Consider the following 24955-nt stretch of genomic DNA (forward strand, 5'->3'; position numbering starts at 1 on the left):
CAATTCATACTGTAAGTGTGTGTCCAAACCACAGTCACGTCTTTGTTAGTGGTTTAATTTTACGGTGTCAGGGCCGTTGACGTCGAGGCCGTCGACGTCTGGGCTGTACCCAGTTCTTCACAAATCAGCAGTGCAACGAGTGCTGAGCTTCCTCCTTGGTCCTTCTCAAACCTCTGAGAGTCTTTGACCTCTGACCCCAGTGCCATCCATCCCTGACAGCCTCCTCCTGCAGTGCACCGAGGGGAGGCTCGGAGTTACCGGACCTCTTGTCCACATTGCAGCGTGTCTGATCCCCCCGCCCACCGCCTGGCCTCTCAGCGAGCGTCAGACGCTTACAGTGACGTGGCGGGACGACGCCGAGCGCCGTTTGATGCGCGAGCGGCGAGGCCTGGATTCGGACTGACAGCTGCACAGGGGGCCCAGCAGCAGCCAGAGGTAGAGGATGACACAGGCCCAGCAGGACGACATCTTCACCCAGAAGGTAGACCAGCTGCCGTGGGTGAAGGTGGTCTCCAGCACCGCTGACTCGTAGCTGGAGGAGGACAGAAGAAACGTTCACGAAAAGGAACTCGAAAAGGAAATAGCAGCAAGGTGTGGAAACGGACTAACCTGAACCAGTTGGTGAGGGTCATCATGACATAGAGCGAGGCCAGGAAGAAGACGAAATGGAAGAAGAAGTAGCTGTAAGCCACTCGCTGCGTCTCGTTGTGAATGACCTTCTGACAGCCTTTGTTGTCGTCATCAATCACAAACTCCTCTTCGGCTGGAAAATAAAAAGTGAACGGGTTAGGGTTAGTGCTCACTCAGGTTTGAACAGTATTTGCTAAAACAGCAGCTGCACCTCTGAGGCTGGAAGCTGGAAATGGCATTTGATCTTTAAATATACGACTATTTCAACCTCACACTGGAGGCACTAGATGGAACGAAGTGGATCAGTAAGTCAGTGGGACTCTGGGGATCGTGAATGTCTGGACACACTCCATCCGACAGGTGCAACAGATATTTCATTCTGGGCCAAAGTAGTAAACAGACAGACTGGGTAGTCTCTGGAGCCGCTCAGCCAAGCCGGCGTGACGCAACCACATGAAAGATTTCAGGCGCCCAGCACCAACACGCTGCATGTGGTGATAAAATTCACCACTATGGAAGACAGAGAGTCAGAGTTTGTTTCTGTCAAAACCACAAATCAGGTTTAAGAGGAAAATTACACAGTCAGAAGGTCTAAACGCACTCTGCTCTTCTGCTGTTATTCCAGATTGGTTTAAACAGGAAGTTCCTTTTAAGTATTCTGAGTTTTGCCATTTTACGATGCAGCATCTTCTGATTAAGAGCTTTGGGATAGGACAGGAGGATGCTTTGCAAACAGCACTTTTGAAATATGCATATGCACTATTGCTTGTTTTAGTTTTGTGTGTCGTGCAAATACACACGATCAGCCACAACATTATGACCAGGAGAAGTGAAAAACATCGACCATCTTGTAACAGTTCAGTGTTCTGCTGGGAAACTTCTGGACCTGGCATTCATTGGTGTAGATGTTACTTAGACATGTAGCACCCACCTAGACCAGACCAGGCACCCCCACCCCATAGCAATGACACTCCTTGATGGCAGCAGCCATCCCCAGCAGGATGCAGCCTGACACTGTCATAGTTTTGTTTTCTTGTGAACCTGTTCTTTGAGTTTCCTGTTTTATTTTGTAAAGTTCTTCCTGTCTAGTGTTACTTCCTGTGTTTTCCCCCCTTTTGATTGTTTCATTGGGTTCTCCTTGTGTGCTCCACCCTCTCATTAGCTTCACCTGTGTCTCGTCACAGCCCACTTGTATATATATATATTCCTGCCTTTCCCTTTGTTCTTCTGTAATCCTTCCCGTGTTCTTGTATGTACTTATGTTCTCTGCTAGCTTACCCCTCTGCTATGTTACATTTATTCTGTCCTACTATCTTCCCCTGTCCTTTTCTCTGTAATCTCATGTTACTTCTGTTCCGTCCTGCAAGTTTAACCATGTGTTTCTTCGTGTTCCTTAGTTTCTCCTTGGTTTTAGTTCTTACCTGTGTTTGTATTTTGAGTTCTTGGTTTACACTGAATCATGTGCACCTCCTTCAGTTTTCATTAAAACCATGTTGTTTAGCACTCCTGCCTTGTCCCGCTGTGTTCTGCGTTTGGGTCCTACCTCACCCGAAACCGTGACAGACTTAAGGAACAACTCAAAAAAACATGCACAAGGTGTTGACCTGGCCTCCAAATTCACTAGATCCCAAACTGCTCAAGTATCAATCACGATATCAGGAAGGTGGTCATGATGTTATGGCTGATCGGTGTATTTCAGCGTTGACCTTTTCCAGGAGGCGGTCTTTATTTGAGAGTAGGGTTAAAATAAATGAATATTTTGTGAATATAAAGCGATGCAGTACCTTCTTCTTCCTCGGGGCAGCAGAAGCAGCAGGTGGCTTTCTGGAACTCGTAGCGGTAAACTTTGATCATCCAAAACGGCCCGAACACCTCAGCCAGGTAGGACGCTTCGTTGCTGCGCGGGGAAATTAGATTTGAACACGTTTATCTCTGCAGAAAACACTGGGCGGCTTTACTCATCCGGATACAGATCCTGCTGAAGTGTTAACTCACCAGGCGAACAGGACACAGCAGTACATGATGGCAGCCCCGATGATGGCGACGGCGTTGCCTTCATTCTGGATCCCATCTTGTCCCACGCTGGGGTAGCAGACGGTCATGTTCATGCCCTGATACACCACTGACACACAAAAGAAGACAACAAGATGAGTGTAAAAGCAGGAAACTGTCCTCCCTGGTTTTAGTCTGTCACTAATTTATGTCAAGGAGTACAGGACAGAGGCGGGGTCCACCCTGGACAGGTCTCCAGTCTATCACAGGGCTAACACAGAGAGACACTCACACCTACGGCCAATTTAGAATCACCAATGAACCTAACCAGCATGTCTTTGGACGGTGGGAGGAAGCTGGAGAACCTGGAGAGAACCCACGCAGACACAGGGAGAACATGGAAACTCCACACAGAAAGGAACCAGTCGGCCATGATGGATTAGAACCCAGAACCTTCTTGTCATTGTGCCACCCCAACGTTATCATATACTGTATATGTATATATCTATTATTTTATCAACTCTGGAAAGTGTTTAAAGTGAATGTAGGACAGAAATAAACTCTACAGGGAGTAAGAAATGTGTAAGATCAGTCTTTTACTGCAAAACTGTAGAAAAACATTTATATTAAATTTCATTTCTGAGCAGATTCCTCCCTTCATGTGCTTCTGATTCTCTGTAATTATATTGAATTATATTGAAAATTGAAAATTCTGTTTTTTCTAATTTAAACTCAAACCTGTGACACTTTTAATCTACAAATTAGCTCTGCGCTTCTGTTCTGGCTCCTCGTTTTGCCTCGTTATGTTTAGCCACAGCAGGAGTCAGTAATCAGCAAATAAATAGAAATGTCTTTTTTCCTTAAACTACAGCATTCTCTTTTTTCTTTTTGACAGCTCACTGTATTTTGCTTTTTGGTCAGTAACAAGGAGAAAAAGTCGCAGGTCAGGCGTCGCTTTCTTCTTTTCCTCACTCTTTCTCCTTCGTTTCATTTCCTGAGAAATTCCTTTCTTTCTTGTAAAAAGGGGCCTGGGCTGCAGCTCTTTCCCTCTTTCCCTTCTCTTTCTCTTTCTCTCTCTCTCTCTTTTAAACACTCACCCTCTGGACACTCTCTGGGGGGAACACAGAGTTCTCACAAATATGCACTGTATGCTCACACATGCACATGCATGTGCCGAGCTCTGCCTCCCTGAACGCTCGCACACAGATCTTTCAGGTCCGGCCTCCCGAGGGTCGTTTCAGCCGGATTCCTGGCGGAGTGTGGAGTGTGTTTGTGGTGGAAAAGGAACTCAGTGAAAACACCGGCTAATTACAGGACCTGCGCCTTAACACACACACACATCTGGACTTCAATCTTTATGGGGACAGCTAACTAAATATGTGACATGGACATCAACCTAAAGCCTCGGACTAATCTGAAGCTTAAAACCAAGTATCTTCAAAAGTGCATCCTCAAACTGTCCTGAATCCTGACATCTAAAACTGAAGTTTGTCCTCAAAAAGACAGACCTGTAATTACGCACTCGGGTCAAGAGTTGTCGAGAGGAGGAAAAACACGTCCCGCTCTTTGAGTTGTGTCTTTTCGTTTTCTGTCAGTCTCCAGACTAATTCGTCCTCTCAGAAACATGAGGATTACTCAGTGTGAGTGTTTGTCAGGGTGAGCTCATAGAGCAGGATAAGCCTCCCGGGGACAGAGCAGACAAACAAAGACCTAAGAAGACAGTAACGAGGACGGATCACACACTCACGCTCACGTCCCCCACCCCCCCTCTGGAGATGTTACCCTGACAGGTGGAGAAACCCTGAATTAGAGGAGCTGAGAGAAAGGAAACTCAGCAGCCGTAGGTGGGAATTAAATATTACAGAGCAGAGCAGAGTGTGAAGCTGAGTGAGTGAGTGAGTGAGTGTCTTCGTGTGCGGCTCTGTCTTTGCGGTGAAAAGGTGTTTTTATAACAGACTCAGGGACTCTGCATATTTTCTCAACAAGTTGCAACAGTGTCCCGCTCTGCTGCAGGACTCTCTCCCTCTCACACACACACATTCACATTTACTGTAGATTATGTCAACGTTGTTAAAAATGCAAAGGAAGGCTGGAAGAGCAGCTGAACTGAGTCCTTCAAAATAATGCTTTTGTGATAAACTTTTAAGAGCCTGACGAGAGAACACTACGCCTAAAACACGTGTCATGAGCTTGTTTAATATTAATATAGTGTTTATAGTGGTTGTAGTAGCAGTAAAAGTTCTATTATTCAGTTTATTCAGTTTAATGACAGCATGTATTTACATTAATCCTTTTAAAGGAAAAGAAAAGATTTAGTAGAAGCTACTTTCCATCTGTAGCCCTAAAATTATTAAATAGTTTATTAAATAAATAAACAACAATAATTTCCTCTTCTTCTTCTTCTAGTTCCTTGTCTTTTTGTTCCTCATCTTCATCTTCAATTTCTTCTTATCTTCAGATATTAATATTTTTCTTCATCTTCTTCTTGTTCTAATTGCTCTTTTTCTTTTTCTTTTATATCTTCTTCCTCCTCCTCTTCTTCTTCTTTTTCTTGGTCCTTCTTCTTGTTTTTGTTCCCCCTCTTCTTCTTCTTCATCCCCCTCCTTATCTTCTTCTTCTTCTTCTAGTTCCTTGTCTTCTTGTTCCTCTTCTTCATCTTCATCTTCTTCTTCTTGTTTGTCCTCTTCTTGTTCTTCTTCGTCACGCTCCTCATCTTCTTTTTCTTGTCTTTTTGTTCCTCTTCTTCATCTTCTTCTTTTTTTTCTTCATCTTCATCATCTTCTTCTTCTTGTTTGTCCTCTTCTTCATCTTCTTCTTCTTGTTTTTGTTCCTCTTCTTCTTCTTCATTATCATCCATTATGAATCATTTACTGTTAAAGTTTTAGGCACAAAAATTCTGCTCTTGCCCTGCTCTGTCTGTAGGAATCTCCAGAGATAGGTAAAACAGTCACTCATATGCCAAAATATTAGGTACACTGATGAAAACGAACGTATTCTAATAATAAAGAGTCCTGCACTAAATCTTAGTGTTCAGTTGATGTTGAAACTGTCAGACAGGTGGTTGTGTTGCTGTTAAACTGGACCGAATTAAAAGTGTTTCTATTATTTAGCCTCGCCCTCTGACTAAAAGGGGGGGCTGTCAAAATAATAGGAACAGGTACAACTCAATACAATTCAATAGTTCTCCAAACCACAGCCTCCAGAATGAAACAGCTCTCTCAGTTATTTGAAACTAATGCTGAGGCACAGAGGATTTAGTGCAGGACTGTTACATTAGGATGCATTCGTTTTCACTGGTGTACCTAATGAACTGGCGAGCTCGTGTTATCTGAGCTGCCCTCACTTGAATAAAAGAGTCTGACAGCTCAGTGTGTACGAGGAAACCTGAACATCATAACGCACCCCTCTCCTCATCAGGACGCGCTGTGTGAGAACACATTTAATGACACTGGCAGCCTCTGCTATTATGTTGTCAATGGATCCAGGAGGAATGTGAAACAAATATCCTTCAGTCTGCCCTCACCACAGGCCACCGGCCCAGCGGGCAGCATGTCAGAGCACATCTCATCCCAGATTATCTGTGTGTGTGTGCATGTGTCTATATTTGCATGCGTGATTTAGATGTAAACCCTGGATAAGACATGGGGGCCTCTGACAAGCTGCTGCGCTAATGTCTGAGCCATGTGGAGGCTCTTTGTTTCACCTGGAGCCAACAGGTGAGTCATTAGGAGGGAAAAAAGAGTAAAGGCAAATTATGGAGGATTGCGTGAGTGTGTGCATGGGGGCACTTCAGTATAAAGACTTAAGCTTTAGGAGAGGGCGACAATAAGAGACTCGTATCTGGTATCTGATGTACAAACAGGTGTGTAGAGAAGGAGAGAAACTTAAGGAGACACTTTGTTCCCTTACGCCGATAATGACGTTGCAAAAAGAGGTCTTCTTGTTCTTCTTCTTGTTCTTCTTGTTCTTCCTCTTCCTCCTCTTCTTGTTCTTCTGTTTTTCTCTTCTTCTTCTTGCTCCTCCTTGTCTTGTTCATATTCTTCCTTTCTTCATTCTTCTTGTCCTTCTTCTTCTTTTTCCTCTTCTACTTGTTCCTTATCAGTGATGAGTCAATTAATGTTAAAGTTTATGAAACAAAAATTCTGCTTTTGCCCACATATCTGTTCAAGTCTCTAGGCAAAGGTAAAATAGAAGATGTACACTCATACGCCAAAATATTAGGTACACTAATGAAACAATTCTACTGGATGATCATTTTGGAGGATGGAGTTTTTTAATAGTCTTTCTGTTATATAGCCTAGCCCACAGACTAAAATGGGGGCTGTCAAAATAATAAATACAGTCTGGGGCCCCAGATGCTGGGATGAAAGCGTACAATGGATTTCAGAAGAGCATTCCTGTTTCCTGCTGAGAAGTGAGCAGCGAAGGTAAACTGCAGAGACAAGACCCAGGGAATAGTTCTGTGTAGCGTCACTTTTAATGTCTTGCATCGTCTTGCAGCTCTAAACAGCATTTAACCACAAAGAAAACAGTGCTGCACGTGTGTTTCTCCTTTGATCGACTCATGTCTTTTCTGTGCATGATGGACGTTTGTGTGTCAGATTTAATACAGTGTTCAGTGTCTCTGTGAAGCTGCAGAGGTCTCTGCCTTTGCTCCTGCTCCGTGTCAGGATAGTGAGCGTACCTTTCTCTGGAGGTCGGCTGGACAGCGCCGAGAAAGTGAGGTACATGACGTAACAGCTGATGATGGAGGCCTGAAGGAGCCCGGACCGAGGCTGCTCTGCAGAGACAAGAGAGTCAGGACATTGTCAGAATACACACCGTAAAACCTTAACCAAACCATCTCAACCCTCTTTTGCAGATACAAGACTTTTATCTGACATAGCTAATCTGCAAATGTTTAGGATGAAATAAATATGGTGGAGTCGAAAAACAAACTAGTTTTTCATTTTGAATTGTTGCAGCGACGCCTTAGTAAACCTCTGTAAACAGCTGCATGTTTCAATCATAAAACCCAGACGTGTGCAAACATAGCAGGTGACTCCAGATAATGTTAGCCTGCATCTAACTATTATAATCAGCTGGTTTCAACAGGTGGATGTTGGCTCGGCCGTAGCTGACTTAAGTGTTATTTCAGAATCGATGACAGACGCGGGAGTGTTTCACCGACTCACTCTGCTTCACGCATGGCGTGACGGCTATGAAGGACATGAGGCCGCAGAGCCCCAGGTTGATCCACAGCAGGGCCTTGTTGAAGTGGCAGGCGATGGGGTGCGTGTAGTACTTGTACATGAAGGTGAAGGCCATGGTGGCGATGGTGTAGAAGAACAGGGTGGCGCACATCACCGCCAGGTACCAACGTTTGTTTTCTGCCGCTCCCGTCAACCTGAGGGAGCAACGGTGTGGTTTCAGTTTCACATGCATCCTGCACTGTTAACAACATTCACAGTCCTGGTTTATGGTTTTAGTTTTAGTTCTGTCTGATGACACACAACCCTGAAACCATAAGTGATTTATTTAAGGTGCAAATCCATAAAAAAATTAAGACTTCCTGAATGGTTTTTGGCATTTTGACCTGCAAACCCAGAAGGGAGAGACAGTTCCACGGGGGTTGAGCGTGAATGAGAACGTCTCTACACTACACATCTTTAAAGAGAGTAAGAGGATTTTCTAGTTGTTTGCATTTGCTTTGGAAAGGGTCCTGAATGAATAAATCCTCTTAGCTGACGCAGCTACAACTCTGCCGTGCAGCGGAGTTCAGAGCCGGCTGAGAGAGGCTGACGGCGGCAGCAGCAGCTGGACACAGATGGTGAATAACATCTGGGACAAGTCTGGCGGAATGAACGAGGACACGGCGAGAAGAAGATGCAGGCGTTGGCTCATCAGCAGGGAGGAAACAAAGGAACAAGCTGACTAGTCATAGCCAATCATATCCATGCAGGTGTTTTAACCTGACACCAGTTATGTCAAATCTGTGTCAATGATCAATCGAGCAATCAATTAGTTTGTCATAATGACACTGAAGGGAATATTTGTGGATTTTGGAAATTATTTTGTGGCTGAAAGTTGGTGTGGAGTCTCTCTTTTGGGAACTGATTACTGATGAAGTGTAAACACGGTTCTGGCTGAAAAAAAAGCAGCCTCTTGTGTTTGCACATCTGTCCGCCTGTTCGGGGCAGATGCTGCTGACGTCGGTCTGAATGATTTAAAGAGCATCGTTCTGCCGACAGATGCTGAATCCATCATCGCAGGTGTGAAAGAGCAACACTCGTAACTGCACATGGGAATCATGGCTGCAGTCGTCGTCCCCCCCCCCCCCCCCCCCCCCCTCTCTCTCTCTCTCTCTCTCTCTATATATATATATATATATATATATCTACAGCAGGTGTGTTTAATAATGCGTCTAAATATTAACTGCCTGGCCAAAAAAAAAAAGGTCACCACCTGGAATTAACTAAGCAAATAGGTAGGAGCCTCCTATTGGATAATTACTGCATGGGTGATTATCTTTCAGCTGGCAACACGTTATTTAACCCCAACTGATGCAATGAGTAGCTTCTCATTTCTTCAACAACCATGTCTAAAGACACATCCTGTGGTCGTGGAAAAGATGTTAGTCTGTTTGAGAAGGGTCAAATCATTGGCATGCATCAAGCAGAGAAAACATCTAAGGAGATTGTAGAAACTACTAAAACTGGGTTAAGAACTGTCCAACGCATTATTAAAAACTGGAAGGATAGTGGAGAACCATCAGGGTAAGAAGAGAGGCAGATGAAGTGATGCACCCATCATGCCTCGTGTCTACTGTACAAGCCTGTGGGGGCAGTGCTATGATCTGGGGTTGCTGCAGTTGCTCAGGTCTAGGTTCAGCAACATTATGTGTCCAAAGAATGAGGTCAGCTGACTACCTGAATATACTGAATGACCAGGTTATTCCATCAATGGATCATATTCCAAGATGACAATGTCAGGATTCATGGGGCTCAGATTGTGAAAGAGTGGTTCAGGGAGCATGAGACATCATTTTCACACATGGATTGGCCACCACAGAGTCCAGACCTTAACCCCATTGAGAATCTTTGGGATGTGCTGGAGAAGGCTTTGTGCAGTGGTCAGACTCTCCCATCATCAATACAAGATCTTGGTGAAAAATGAATGCAACGCTGGATGGAAATAAATCTATATGTGCTGTGTATGTAAGAAGCCGTGAGAGGCCTGGGAGAACGGTGAACCTCAGAAAGGTCTACAGGATTCATATTTTGATGATGATTTTGTTTTTGTCGTTGTTGCCCTTTTATGACAAAGTGTGTTTTATGAGATATGACAGGAAACAGAGGGAGAGACAAGAAAGGTCTCCCAGCTGGTTGCTAAACAATGGGGCTGTGGTTGACCCTAAGCCACGTGGGCACCCTGGAGGGTTAGAGAAGAAGAGTTTTAGAAATACTCAATATGTCGATGTGTGTCTGTGTAACATGCAGCAGAAACAGGTTGTCTGATCTGAACTTTCGTCTCGTTTTCCAACAATAAATGCATGAATATAACTTTGTGGAGCAAATTCTTCACTGCATCAGCGTCAAGAGGCGAACTGACATATAAACAGTAAAAGGATGTCATTCAAAAACCATGTGCTGCTCTTCAACTAGATGTTGAACTGTCCTCTGCAGGCGTTTGCTCCAAAGCGGATGTTATGTTCCAGTTTATTTCAGTTTAAGTGCTGTCTGCGGTGGGGGTCATGACTCAGGTCATTTCTTTTATGGAGCTGGCTTTAAGGGCTGTTGCATTGGGACGTTGAAACAGCAAAGGTGAAAAGTTTGGAATCACAGTAATGGTTTAGATGTAACGTTTAGATGTAGGTTTATTGCAGATTAAACACCGTAAATTCAACAAAATGATGATAAAATGACGACATATGTTATTCATTTGACCCGTTCACTCACCAGTTCTTGTTCCAGGTGTGCGCGAAAGCCGTGATGAGGATGAGCTGGATGAGGATGAAGGCGAATCCTCCCACCACGCCAACATAATGCCATGCTGAGAGAGGTGAGGGAGACAAAGAGTCATCCGTTGATGTGTTTGAGGGAGAGACAAACAGAGGGAGGAAGGAAGACGGCAAACTGTAGATCATAAATCATCTCAGATATCAGGCTTGTATCAGAGTCACTTTTATTGTTGCCAAACAAAGTGAAACCAAACCGCAGAGATTTACGGCCTAATAATGAATTCCCCTGCAGCGGGACAACAAGAGGAGAGAGGACGGGAGCAGATCTCTGCTGCCCTCTAGAAGGATTCAGGAGGAGCTGCCATTTGTCTCCAGGTAAATTATGAACGGCACAGCTCAGTTTCTCACCATGCAGGAAGGACTCTGTTGGGATGAAGAAGGCAGCGGTGCACATCGCGAGCAGGGTAATGAGCTTCAGGAACCAGAACCTGCGTGAGAAAGGACAGGTGAGTGGCGGCATGGTGTACAGTGTGAGCTAATAGGTTGCATTTAATAAAATTAATTGCACCCGTTGTTCTTCAAGTGTAGAAAGATGCACATGCAAATCATTTTGCTCGATTTAAGACATTTAAATCCATTTACTGAATCTATTTTATTATTTTATCAATCAGATAACTCAGTCTTATCCATGTCAGCGCTTTCCCATCCATTTTACTGCACCTTAACATTTATGCTTCCTATGTGTATAGTGTATATTTACTTCTATTTCTATTTCTTCAAGATTTACACATTTGTGCTTATTTTATTTAATTTTTGTTATTTATTATTTTATTTTATTTTTATTTTATTTTTGTTATTTTAGCAATATTTTATTTTTGTTATTTATTATTTTATTATATTGTAATTTTATATTATTTTTGTTATTTTATTAATTTAATTTAATTTTTCTTTTAATATTTTATTTGTGTTATTTCAATTTTATTATATTTTTTAAACTTTTACCTATTTTTCATTTTACTAGTGTTTTTTATGAGCTACTGTGACAAAGCAATTTCCCTCGTGGATCAATAAAGTCTATCTAAGTCTAACAACTAACAAAACACTCTTTAAACGTGCTTAAACTGTGCATTGTGACCACTCTAGATGATCTACAAACACACTCATGATGGTATTCTCATTTCATCTTTCTGCTATAGGATGATATAATTACGACGTAAAAGGACATTTTGCAGAAATTACCCTGTCACTGTCTTATATCATCATATGTAATTTCTTCAAACAATTAAACAGATTAGCCAATGTGCTATTTCAAGTTTTTACAGTTCATTCAGGTCAGAGAGAGATCAGATTTGAAGTTAACCTAAAATAATAAATTAAATCATTAAATTATTAGTTGATTTCACCACATGTCTAGAAAATATTTTATAGTGCATTGCCCTATAAAGCATTTACAAGCTGCTGAAGACGTTGAGTTGTTAAACTCAGACTTGGATCAGACCGAAACTTCAAATATCATATTGTTGTATATTTTTAAAGCTACAAACACATTAGCTAATAACAAGCTGTTCGTATTTCCGCAGTTACGTTGCAGAAATTATTAGTAGATTTAACAAAATTGCATGAAAATATTTTACAGTGCATTTCCCTGAATGTGTTTACATGTTGCTGCAAGAAGTTGTTGTTGTAGTTTTGTCATTGTTGCTGTTGTTTTTCTGTGGTAATGCTTATTTTTCATTTACTGTAAAACTCTTTAATCAAACCAAAACTTTAAAATGTTATATTGTTGTATTTTTTTCAAACTACAACTGCTAACATGCTGCTAAACATGACTTTATGTATTATTTTGAGTTATATTAGGAAATTATTACTTGATTTCACTATTTTTCTGCACAATGAGTTGTTGTTTATATATTTTTTTTGTTTTGTTGTTGTTTTTCATTCACTGTAAAACTATTCTGTCTTTAATCAAACCAAAACATTACACTTTTATATTAATGTGATTTCTTCAAGCTACAAAACAAATTAGTTATGTTATGTTCAGAAATTATGAGTTGATTTCACTACATCTCTGGAAAACATTTTACAGTGCATTTTCCTGAATAGTGTTTATCTGTTGCTACAAGAAACTGATTTGTTGTTGGTGCAGTTCACTGTGTTTATATCTTTAATCAAACCAAAACATTTAAATGAGTTTCAAGCCGATTTTGTCTCAACTTGAACCTCATCTGCTCTTTAAGAGGGCTCCGGCGGGGCACTGGGTCACTCACTGACCCCGTGCAGACCACTACAAGAGCTGTGACCTTTGCAGCCTAAGACCCTGAAGCCTTTCACCGCTGCACCGATAAGACTCTTGTGAGTAGATTAATGGCCGAGAGGAGAGGAGCAGCGGTCCAGTGTGTCAAATCCTAATCTGAGCTACGTCACGGCTCTAATCGACTGTGCTGCGATGGAAAGTGTGAGCTTTAAATAGAGCTGAGGGGAAAACACTTTCCCCTTCCAGATTGAAGTATTTAAAGGTGTGGGTAGAAAAGTGGAAACATTTCTGGATGGGATCTAGTCTGTTCTAAATATACAGATTCAGGGAAGTGACTAAAAAGTCATTTTTAGCATGTTAATTAAGCACTTTTATTTCCATGGAAACAGTTTTCCACAGAATAAGTTCCAGGAATAAAAGCCTTGGCTGAGATAAATCAGACTGACCCGTTGTGGATGAGCGCTCTGAAGTCCTGACTGGACTTTACGTCTATGAGGAAGATCGCCATCATCAGGTAGAAACAGGACGTGCCAAAGCAGACTCTGTAGACCGCCGAGTAGCCCACCAGCATCTCGCAGTGGCCCCCGCCATGCGCCTGGTCGCACACCATGTTGAAGAAAGGCACCTGAAACGACACACGGGCCACATTCACCACTGGATCCACGTATTAGTGTGGACACCGAGGCACTGGTTCCAGCAGATCACTTGCCAAAACATTAGGTACATTAGTGACTCAAAGTCATAGGAACAACACAGTTCAATAGTTCTACAGACCACAGCCTCCAGAATGAGAACACAGAACCTTCATGAGGAGTCAGTACAGGACTGTTAGACTGCAGTCATTGACACTGGTGTACCTAATGAAGTGGCAGGTATGTATGATTTAGGCAGGTTTGATATTTAGAGAGTTTTTGGAGGCAGAATGAAAGCAGCTTTGTGAATAATAGTAGATTTTTATATGTACTTTGTATATATATATTTGTTTTCTTCTTGGTTACATGTCAACATTCAAAATAGAAGTGACACAATGTCTTCAACTGACATAATTGATTATGTGCACCTCAAATCTTCCTCCTCCTCCTCCTCCTCTTCTTCTTCTTCCTCTTCTTCTCCTCCTCCATCTTTTTTGTCTTCTTCTACTTCTTTTTCTTTCTCTTCTTCATCGTTCCCTTCTTTTTTCTCCTTCTTCTTGTTCTTCCTGCTCTTCTTCTCGTTCTTGTTCTTCTGTTTTTCTCTTCTTCTTCTTCTTCTTCTATTTATTTTGTCTTCTTCACATTAAAATTATTCATGACTGCATAATTCACGTTTAGTAGACCACTCATTACAATAATCAGTTGCATTAATTTGAGATTTTAAATACTACACTAAAATTCTTTCTCTCTCTGGGAACACAGCGTCAGACTAATACTAACTTGTATAAGTGGCAGGTAACGCTACTTCAACGCTCTCATTTCTGGTTGATTGGTGAAAATAATAAATCAGTTTGAATTTATCCAGACTTCTTCCTGACTGATGCGCTGACAGAGAACAGAGAGAGACATTACATCTATTTTAAAGTCTCCACTCTGCTTCCACTGGGCTGATAACAGATTTGATTTAAGCTGTTTCCAAAGAGCAGAGATGCACCGGGCCACGGAAAAGCCTGATGAGGATCTCAGAGAGGCAGGATTTATACTTTATTGGTATTTGCTAAATAATCCTGTTTTAAAAAGTAAACTGTGATTTGATTATTATTATTTTTTTTTTTTAGACATGCAGTCCAACAGTTCGGAGTTACACTAACATGAACCTCCCATGATGCTGTCATGTTGTCTTTAATTTTATTTTTAAGATGTTTAAGATGTTCTTACTATAGTTTCCTAATTTTATAGATTTTTTTTTATTTCAGTATTTTGTCATTTCATATTTTTATTCTGCTCTTTTTCTCTTACTTCTTTTATTATTTTAACTGTTGACGCTTTACTTTTTGCAGAATCAACTCTTCTAAAGTAGATTTTGTCAATTTTCTTTTCATTTGAACCTGAACTCTCATCTCATCTCATTTATATCCGATATCAGGACCTTTTATCATTTCTTTTCGTTTCATCACCTTGTTCCTGGTTTGCATCAATGAAAATTTAAGCTACACCGATCAGCCACAACATTAAAACCACAGACAGGAGAAGTTAATAACACTGACCGTCTTGAGACAATACAAGCCTATCCCTAGCACAGAGCACCACCACCGTCCTTGTCTACGACCTCGTCACTTCAAGCATCGACCTCTGCACCTCTGTTCTCTTTGGTCTACCCTCCAAATGTCTCCATAAACTGGTCCAAAACGCTGCAGCCTGTACCGTCACCTGAACTCCCTCCATGGACCACATGACACCAGTTATTCAGCAGCTCCACTGGCTTCCTACTAAAGCACGTATTGAACACAAGATCCTGCTCTTTACCTTCAAGGCTCTTCACAACCAAACCTCACCTACTCTCAGATCCTCCTCAGCCTCAACCCAACTTATTGCACCACCAGGCACCCCCACCCCATAGCAATGACACTCCTTGATGGCAGCAGCCATCCCCAGCAGGATGCAGCCTGACACAGACACACACACACAAACGCTTTAGGAACAACTAAAAAAAAAAAAACATGAAGAACAGCACAAGGTGTTGACCTGGCCTCCAAATTCACTAGATCCCAAACTGATCAAGTATCTGTGGGATGATCCACAGAGGCCCCTCCAGCTGATTTCTTTAATTAATGGCATTGTTTTGTTAATGACTGGCCCTTCAATCGGCAGTCACGCCTCCATCATGCAGGTCGTGTGTACGTGATACGAGAAGGCTACAGACTGGACGAGCTCCCCGTCACTCACGTTTTCCCTGACGAGCTCAGAGACGGTGCGGGACAGCATGAGGCAGGAGACGGCGCAGCTCATGATGTGGAAGAGGGTGTACATGACCCTCGTGCTGGTGGAGGATCTGACCGGGGGGCAGAAGGCACAGCAGAGAGAGCAGGGGGCCGGTCCGCAGCAGCAGCATATCTGAGGAGAAGAGAAATGACATGAACATGAGCCACTAGGATTAGTACACTATAATACAGTTACTTCAATTTTAATTGCAACCAAAGTTAGTGTTGCAGGAAATGAAAAGACAAATGTAGAAAGATGACACACAGAGGGATTCAGTTTTGCCTGATATACACCGATCAGGCATAACATTATGACCAACATATGATATTTTGTAGATCTCCCTTGTGCCTCCAAAACAGTTCTGGCCTTCAGTTTGTTTTGACGGCACCACAAACTACATCCTCCAAGTTGAATTACCACCTTTCCTTATTCTGTTTCAACATCAGCTGTACATTAGAACGATCGCGGAGGAGGATTTAGAGCAGGACTACATTCACACAGAGTTGCACCCACAGTGGAAGAAGGAACTCTGCAGGATGTCCTTTGTCCCCTCATCAGTCAGACTCTTTCATTCCTTAGCTCTGCTGCTGCTGAGCTTCTTTTCTTGGACATATAAAGAACATAATACATCTGTCTGTACCAACTCATCCCTGTCATTACTTCACGTCACTACCTCATGTCTTTTTGGTGCAATACTTAGTGCAGCTCCTCTTGGAGTTTGCCTTTTTTCAACTTTCTGGTTAGCCACTTAAACCTGATGCAATATGTAAATATTTTTTGTACCTTAATATATTTACATTTATATAGTTTCTCTTGTCTTACCTTATTCTGTTTTTTGTATGTTGCACTCTTGTTCCCTGCCTGTCATGGTTTGTGATTAGTTTTCCAGGGTTTCTGTTTGCTGTTAAGTTTTTCTGTTTTCAGTTTCCTGTTTTATTTTGTCAAGTTCTTAGTTTCCTGTCTCGTGTCTCTTCCTGTATCTTCCCGCCTTTGTGACTGTCTTCCCCGTCTTGATTAGTTTCACCTGTGTGAGTCTCGTCACCTCCTCCATCCTGTGTGTATAGCCCTGCCTTCCCCTTTGTTCTCTGTCACGTCGTACTTGCCTCGTATTCATGTCATGATTCTCGTTGCTTGTCGTTCATGTCTCGTCATAGTTTTTGTCTTGTCAGGTGTAGCTCACTTTTTCATGGTTTATGTTTCATTGAAGTTTTTGTTTCCTCAAGTTGCTTTAAGTTTAGTTTTTTTTCATTAAATACCTTTTTCGCCAACTCCTGCCTCAGCCCTCTCTGTCCTGCATTACCTCCCAACCCTCCCTGACACTGCTGCTGTAACACTTTCATTAATAAATAAAGTTTTATCTTATCTTTCAGCTTATATATTATCTTATCTTTTTTTACTTCTGTATCTAATATTTTGGCAAGTGAGCACCAGAGATGCAGTTCAAATGTTCTTGTGGTTGAAGGAAAACAAGAACTTAACATGATGCTGCCACGCTGTAGTTTAATATTATAAATTCATTCATTCATCTTCTGTAACCGCTTGTCCTCTGGAGGGTCGCGGGGGGGGGGGGGGGGGGGACTGGAGCCTATCCCAGCTGTCATTGGCGCGAAAGGTGGGCTCCACCCTGGACAGGTCTCCAGTCTATCACAGGGCTAACACAGAGAGACACTCACACCTACGGCCAATTTAGAATCACCAATGAACCTAACCAGCATGTCTTTGGACGGTGAGAGGAAGCTGGAGAACCTGGAGAGAACCCACGCAGACACAGGGAGAACATGCAAACTCCACACAGAAAGGAACCAGTTGGCTATGATGGATTAGAACCCAGAACCTTCTTGCTGTGAGGCATCAGTGCTAACCCCCACACTACTGTGCCGCCGTAGTTTAACAATGCCACTTGAAAAAACATCTCCAAATTCAATCCGTGGTTTTCCCTGGAAGTTTTTGGTTTTCTTTTCGGTTTTTGTATTTTCTTGGGGCTTCTGTTGGATTATCTTTGTGCTTGGACTGTTTGTATTGCTCTGCCTTATTGTTGCCGTTGTCTTTTGTTATGTAGAAAGTAAGCGTCCTGTCCCGTTTCCTGCTCCTATCTTCTCCTCCTCTTTAAGTATTTGGGTCCTCCATTCCCAGCTACCTTCACCAGGTTACCAGACCTCAACCTCATCACCAGGCCGGAGTAAAATCAGAAACAACATCTGCCTTATCAGAACCGTAAATTAGCGTCTCAACGAGCAACCAGTGCTCCATAAACCTCCTGCCTTCAGAACATAGTGGAATGTGGAAGGAGGTTGAAAGTCCCAGCTTTAAAGGCCAAGCAGTTTGAGGGACATTTGAAAGTCAGAGTATGAGACAACCTACATTTCAGAGCATTTGGCAGCGGTGCAGTTGGTGGCAGATTAAACTAATGAGTCCAACGGCATCTGGCTGGTTCTGATTCGGATAAATCAGGGCTGTGGACGGCTGGATGAAAGCCCAACGCCGCTGATCCTGCACTAAATCTAAGGAGGCATAACCGGCGTGCACATCTGTCGGACGCTTCGGCAAACTCCGGAGATTGCAGTCTGAAGGTCTGTCTGGTTTTATCGGGGTCACAAGAGGATGAGCGGGATAGGAGAAAGAGCCTCTAGTTTTCTGCTTTTCTCTGCTGATTTTCATTATCCGGTACTGCTGCAGGTACCAGGTACATGCACTGGATGGTTTCTGAGTACGCCGGAGCAGACTCCGTGAATCCGGTACATGTTATTACTCATCACGTGCAAGTTATAATCTGATGGATAATACAGAGAAGATAATCCAGCATCTTCTCGTTGAAGGGAAGACTGAACAAAAATAGATCTTTAATCGTGCGCAGTCACTGCTGTGGAATATGATTAAAGGGACAGTTCGCTGCAACCCATCCATCTCTTTGAGTATCGAACGGTTGAGAGCTGTTGACTTAATCGAGAGTGTTTCCACTGACTGCTCATGTGGCAGCTGCTGCAGATCATCAGATCATTCAGCATCTCCCCCAGAAATCTTTATTTCCTTTTTTGAAGGTTTCCATCTTGACTGAAGATGTTGTCACAACCACCAGTCAAACAATAACCAGAGCTCAAGACTGAAAGGTCTCTGCAAAGATTGAAAACCATGAGGAAACATTTTAGAAAGATTATGTAGAAGAAAGATCCACAGAGAGTTGTCACTTTCTGAATACTGACTAGTTGAGCTCGGGTTTTGTGTTGACATGTCTGTAAAACTTCTCAGTCATCTAGGTCAAGGTATTTCGAAAGAAAAACAAGCTGGACTTAGAGTTTCTTGAAGACATCCAAAAAAACAAGGCAACTGGACTTGTAGAGTTTTTCGAGAAGACGTTTCACCACTCATCCAAGTAGCTCCTTCAATTCTAAGGGACTGGTGGGAAGTTTGAGGTTCCCCCTGTCCCCTAGTAGGAATAACACCTGAAAATCACAGGACTAGGGTCTGTCTCCAGCTAAAACAGACAGATGGTTTGAAAGAGGAGTAAATGAAGCCATTTATATCAGATTGGTAAAACGGTGAAATCAGGTGGATTGAGATACACCGATCAGCTACAACATTATGACCACCTTCCTAATACTGTGTAGGTCTCCCTTGTGGTGACTCATCAGAGAATGGACATGGGCCTTCTGAGGGTGTCCTGTGGTGTCTGGTAACAGAATGTTTTTAGTGGGGGCCTTTGAGGGGAGGGGCCTCTGTGGATCATCCCACAGATACTTGATCAGTTTAGGATCTAGTGAATTTGGAGGCCAGGTCAACACCTTGTGCTGTTCTTCATGTTTTTTTTTTTTAGTCGTTCCTAAAGTGTTTTTGTGTGTGTGTCTGTGTCAGGCTGCATCCTGCTGGGGATGGCTGCTGCCATCAAGGAGTGTCATTGCTCTGGGGTGGGGGTGCCTGGTCTGGTCTAGGTGGGTGCTACATGTCTAAGTAACATCCACACCAATGAATGCCAGGTCCAGAAGTTTCCCAGCAGAACAGTGGTCGATGTTATTTATTTCTCCTGTCAGTGGTCATAATGTTATGGCTGATCAATGTATAATCCTCCATCATTTTACAACAGTCTCCAAAACGTTTCACCACTGTTCGCACTTCAAGTCTCTGGCCGATAATGTTTTGTTAGAGTAGCTTCACTGAGGAACGAAAACAGGATCAAAGCAGAATCCTGCAATCACAGGTGAGTATCTGGTCGTTAATAGACGAGTTTCAGGTAAACACTCACAGATGTTCCTATTTAAACCCCATCTCTCCACCAGGACTTTAGAACTGACCCAACATGTCCTTGTTTCAGCTGTTTATATATAAAACCTCATGGAAACTAAATTAGCATTAGCTTTGTTGAGCCATCTTGTGGACAGCTAGGCGTCTGTCCTGTGGCCTAGTTTAAAGTTTATAATGCAGGATTAATAGTCACCGAATTAAGTTGTTGCAGGCAGCGAGGGAGATTTAACTTGGCATAAAAGACTGAATAATTGCTTGTATTTAAAGATAACTAAATAGCAAAGTGCGTCATGCAGCGTATTCAGGTCAAACTGCAGCTAAACTTAAAGTATTTTGCTAGTTTGGAGGAAATGTACGACACAGTCTAACAAACCACAAACAGTCATGTTAATGTTCCACACATATAATCTAGGACATAGTTATTTGCTTGTAGATGCTTATCAGATCTCCTGCATCTTCCAGGTATTCAGGAAGCTAATCTGAGCGCTAATCCTGCATGATACACATCCCTAATGCACCACTGATCCAAATTTATCTTTTGTTATGCACCGTGAAAAGGTCTTCACAGTTCATCTTACTTTAATTTTAAAAGTATATTCCTACCTTTAAATTAATTTCTCTTTCTATCATTTGATCTGCATATATTTTCATTTTGTGTTTTGTGATTGTCTTCACTGGTTATCCCTCCCTTTTTAGTAAAGCTTAAAGGAAAAATAAAAAGGTTTTACATTCTTAAAATCAGCTTTGAATAGCTGATCACATGTGTGTTCATTGCTGTTGCTGTTTTCACTGGATGAATTGTTTATGACCAGTCGTTTTAGTCTGCACCCGATGCTTCACGAAACATTTCTGCAGCCGTGAACTTCTGCAGAACAGCGTCCTCTGTGGACACCAGCGGTAACTGCAGGATGGTGGCACACTGGACTTCACCTCATTTCCCACAATTCTCTTGTCTCAGACGTGTCTGGGAGTGAGAGGACCAGAAGCAGGGGACAACAAGGTCGTCTCCTGGTCAGGTTTGATGTGTCTGCTGTGGGTTTTACATGAGTGTGATGATGGAGCAGCAGCAGCAGCACAAATACAAGTGCATCCTCCGTAAGATGCATGGCTCCATTTTAGCCGCCATGAAAAACATGCAAACTGGAAACTAAGGCCTCGCAAACTTGAGTCAACACCGCTCTGACACAATAAACCAATGGTTGTAAACTTCATCTATTAGTTTAGGTGGTTGTATTGTCAACATCTGTGAACCTTCACCTGATGTTAAAACAACCATGAGCCACTTTCACTCTCTGTGTGTGTACACATCATCTGATTCTACGTGACCTCCAACTTCACTTCATTTCAGAAAGACATATCTCGTACTATTAACGCCTCTACAACCACACAACAGTCCTGACTAGCTATTTTATTGCATACAACGATCTATAACAGAGTCTGAAACAGAGTTAACAGAGACTGCAACAAGTCAGAAGTGAAAGAGCTTTTCAGAAGAGACGTGAAACATTTTGGAGAATCTCAAAGGAACTGATTTTCTTAAATCAGCTCTTAAATACACCATCACCTGGATGACAGAGAATCTACATACGCACTTTTCCTTTTAAAGCTCCTTTTTCACTTTTTAATTTGTCACGTTGCTGCTTGACTTCACTGAAGTAGCCTTCATTTCTTCTTCTTGCACCACCAGACACATATCATCTCTAAGTGTCAGTTAACTTTGACGTAATTAATCACTTCTTCCATTTCAGAAACAAATGCTATACTTTACGTTCCACTTGATTTTAAGGGATCTCTGAAAGTTGCCCTAGTCAGACGAGCTCTTAGATAGAGTCTACAGACACACTTTCTCCTTGTAACTGAGTATTTTCACTTTTTAATTTGCCACGTTGCTACTGTACTTCACTGAAGCAGCCTTCATTTCTTCTTCTTCCACCACCAGACACGTACCATCACTAAGTGTCCAAAGTAAACTTTTATATAACTAATCCGTTCTTCCATTTCAGGAAGACACGCTATACTTTACTTTACCAGGACACGATGGAGGGATTATATCTCTCGTCTGGCCTGGGAACGCCTGGGGGTTCCTCCGGAGGAGCTGGCGGAAGTGGCTGGGGAGAGGGCTGTCTGGGCTTCCCTGCTGAAGCTGTTGCCCCCGCGACCCGGACCCGGATAAGCGGAAGACGACGACGACGACGACGACGCTATACTTTACGTTCCACTTGCTGGCTAGTTATTTTAAGGTAAAGGTTTTAAGGGATCTCTGAAAGTTGTCCTTTCTAAAACATACCTCACTATGACCTGATAGTCAGAAGAGCTCTTAGATAGACCATCACCTGGATGACTGAGAGTCTACAGACTCAGAGTATTTTCACTTTTCAATTTGCCGCGTTGCTACTGTACTTCACTGAAGCAGCCTTCATTTCTTCTTCATGCACCACTGAAGACGTACCATCCCAAAGCATCCAAAGCAAACTTTTACATAACTAATATTCTGTTTACTCCACTACAATTACACAACTAGTACAAAACATGAACCCATAAAAGCTCTATGGGATCAATGAGAGGAACATGCCTCACTGTGACCTGACACGGCATTAGAAACGCTGCTTACACATCAATAACGACCCAGTCATATAATATATAATTATATAACACAGATTATTTCCCGTGTAACAACATAATGTTTTGCCTTGGACTCCCACAAATCACAGCAGCTCTTAGATACACCATCACCTGGATGACTGAGAGTCTACAGACTCACTTTTTCTTTTAATAGTCCTTCTTGTAACTGAGTATTTTGACTTTTTAATTTGTCTTGTTGCTGCTTGACTTCACTGAAGTAACCTTCAATTCATCTCCTTCCACCGCCGGACACAAACCATCTCTAAGTATGTCAATAAACATTTCCTCAATAATGTAAAAAGCATTGTCAGGAGTCTGTGGAATGACTTTAAAATGCTGTCATCCTGCAGTGTGAATACTAAACTGACAGTGGAGAGAGTCCCCCTCTCACCAGCTCTCACCTGATAGGCCACCATGTTGAGGAAGTAGTTGTAGACGCCGCTGCGGTTCGTCCCCTGAGTGGCCGACATCGTGCCTCTAAACTGCTTTTCATCGGCCACCACCACTCTACATTTGGCCATGGGCTTCCAAAGCAGAGACGGCTCTTTCTTTCTCAGAGTGCACGCAAAGACGGCATCCTCAAAGAGGCCGGGGCCCGACCTCTAACGGGCCTGTTTGAAAACGAGAATAAAAAGTAAAACCACAAAGTCCGGCAGGTTGTCCTAACGCGCTCCCGGTGCTGGATTAGCTGTGAATCTGGTCCGACTGGGCTCCCTGCAGCCAGGACCCTCAGCATGAGCGCCGGGTTTAGCTGCTCTCAGTCCAGCCTCGCGGGGGAATAAGTTGTTTTTTTGCCCATACCCTGAGCACTTTGGCTCTGCGTCTGTGTTGGGTGCTGCCAGAAAAGAGGGAGAGGTGGTGGCGAATGCCCGGTGCCTTCCCACATCCTCCCCCTCCTCGTCCTACTCGGTCAGATTAGTCAGAGAGTCTGTGAGGGGAGGAGGGGGTGAAGAGAAGCGAGGAGGAGGAGGTGGAGGAGGAGGAGGAGGAGGCCGACAGGGACCATGTGTTAGTCCCATCTGTCCCTCCCCGTCCCTTCCCCCCCGAGAGCTGCACAAACTCCACGGTACAATGGGATTGGGCAATACTCGTGTTTAATCCAGATTTACAAAATTAAAGATTTACCCGGTGTGATTTCTGGATGTTGAGGCCTGACACCTATCAGCCTCCAACGAGACCTGCTCCAAATCTGAGTCTGTGTGTCACTCACAGAAAGAGGCCGTAATCCTGACAGGTTATCATGATTACATTACAACCGAGAAACGGTGAAACGGGACGGACTGGATGCAGGGCAGCCTGGGATGGAATCAGTAAAGACAGGACGGAGAGACCTCACATGAAAGTTCAGCTTTTTCACATCATTTGAACTTTTGCAAGACCTGCAAGTAATTGTCACTTTTTCCCACAGCCTACATGCGCCTTTTACGGTTACAATCCTTCATAAAACCTTAACCTAGCATCACTTTTGCACAATCCAGACTGCTGCACCGTGGAGATTCATGAAAGCTTTAGTTGTAAGCTGCAGACACCTTTGCTGATACTTAGTTTAATGTTTTTATACTTTGGCAGTCAGTCAGAATCTTTGCGTAAAAGCAGTTTTGAATTGAATCCGTGCTAAACAACTCAGCTTGCAGAAACACCAACGCTTCCCTCTGTGCTGTGCAGCAGCAGCAGCAGCAGCAGCAGTGAAATGAAATGCCATATCCGGTAGCTGTTTAAAAGCGCTGAGTGCAGAGAGGGAGAGAGTCAGATTAGATTTGGGTTAGCGTGCAGGGCGGAGCGCCAGGATAATCCCGTCGCTGTTCAGCCCTCCCTCTCAGTCGGGATGACCTTCAGACGGGACGTCAGTCCCTGCACAGAGACGCAGAATCGGATTTGACCCAGTGCTGCGTCTCGCACATTATCCTACATTTAACTTTCATTGATGCCTCCAGATGAAATGATGAAGACCTGATGTTCTCTTCTTCACCTGTTGAATTCACACCCCGTAACCCTGACTGCCTGGCCCGGTGTACTCCAGACTCTCTGAGCTGTGGGTGTTATGCAGGTTACAGGTTTAAGTCTTAATTAATCAACAACAACACGGCAGGACGGTAAACACACAACTTTATTCCTCCATTACACAAGGGGAATGTCCCACCGTCAACAAAGACAGGTAGAAATGACTCTCTCTCTGAAGAAGGGGGTCATAGATAAATACTGAAATGAGGCACATGTTATTTAAGTGTAGGGGCTGATAAAGAAATAATTATGTATCTAAAATAATATTCCACAACTCAATACACAGTATAAAGCAAACCCTAACCCTAAACCTGAACCTAGACCTGAGCAACTGCAGCAACCCCAGATCATAGCACTGCCCCCACAGGCTTGTACAGTAGACACTAT

The 24955-nt window shown here is 43.0% G+C and overlaps 1 protein-coding gene across 1 annotated transcript; it reads right to left on the reverse strand.

Moving 5' to 3' along the window:
* Positions 1 to 324: 324 nt before the first annotated feature.
* On the reverse strand, positions 325 to 23088 carry serinc4 (serine incorporator 4; the record flags this gene model as incomplete). Its single annotated transcript, XM_084541155.1, has 11 exons — positions 325 to 532; positions 610 to 763; positions 2415 to 2527; positions 2626 to 2752; positions 7307 to 7402; positions 7797 to 8008; positions 10560 to 10653; positions 10970 to 11049; positions 13262 to 13440; positions 15674 to 15841; positions 22969 to 23088. 11 exons carry the CDS (start codon positions 23086 to 23088, stop codon positions 325 to 327), a joined length of 1551 nt encoding a protein of 516 aa, XP_084397281.1.
* Between the last annotated feature and the right edge of the window lie 1867 nt (positions 23089 to 24955).

The sequence above is a fragment of the Chelon labrosus genome, assembly GCF_963514085.1.
Source record: "Chelon labrosus genome assembly, chromosome: 3".
NCBI classification, from domain to species: domain Eukaryota; kingdom Metazoa; phylum Chordata; class Actinopteri; order Mugiliformes; family Mugilidae; genus Chelon; species Chelon labrosus.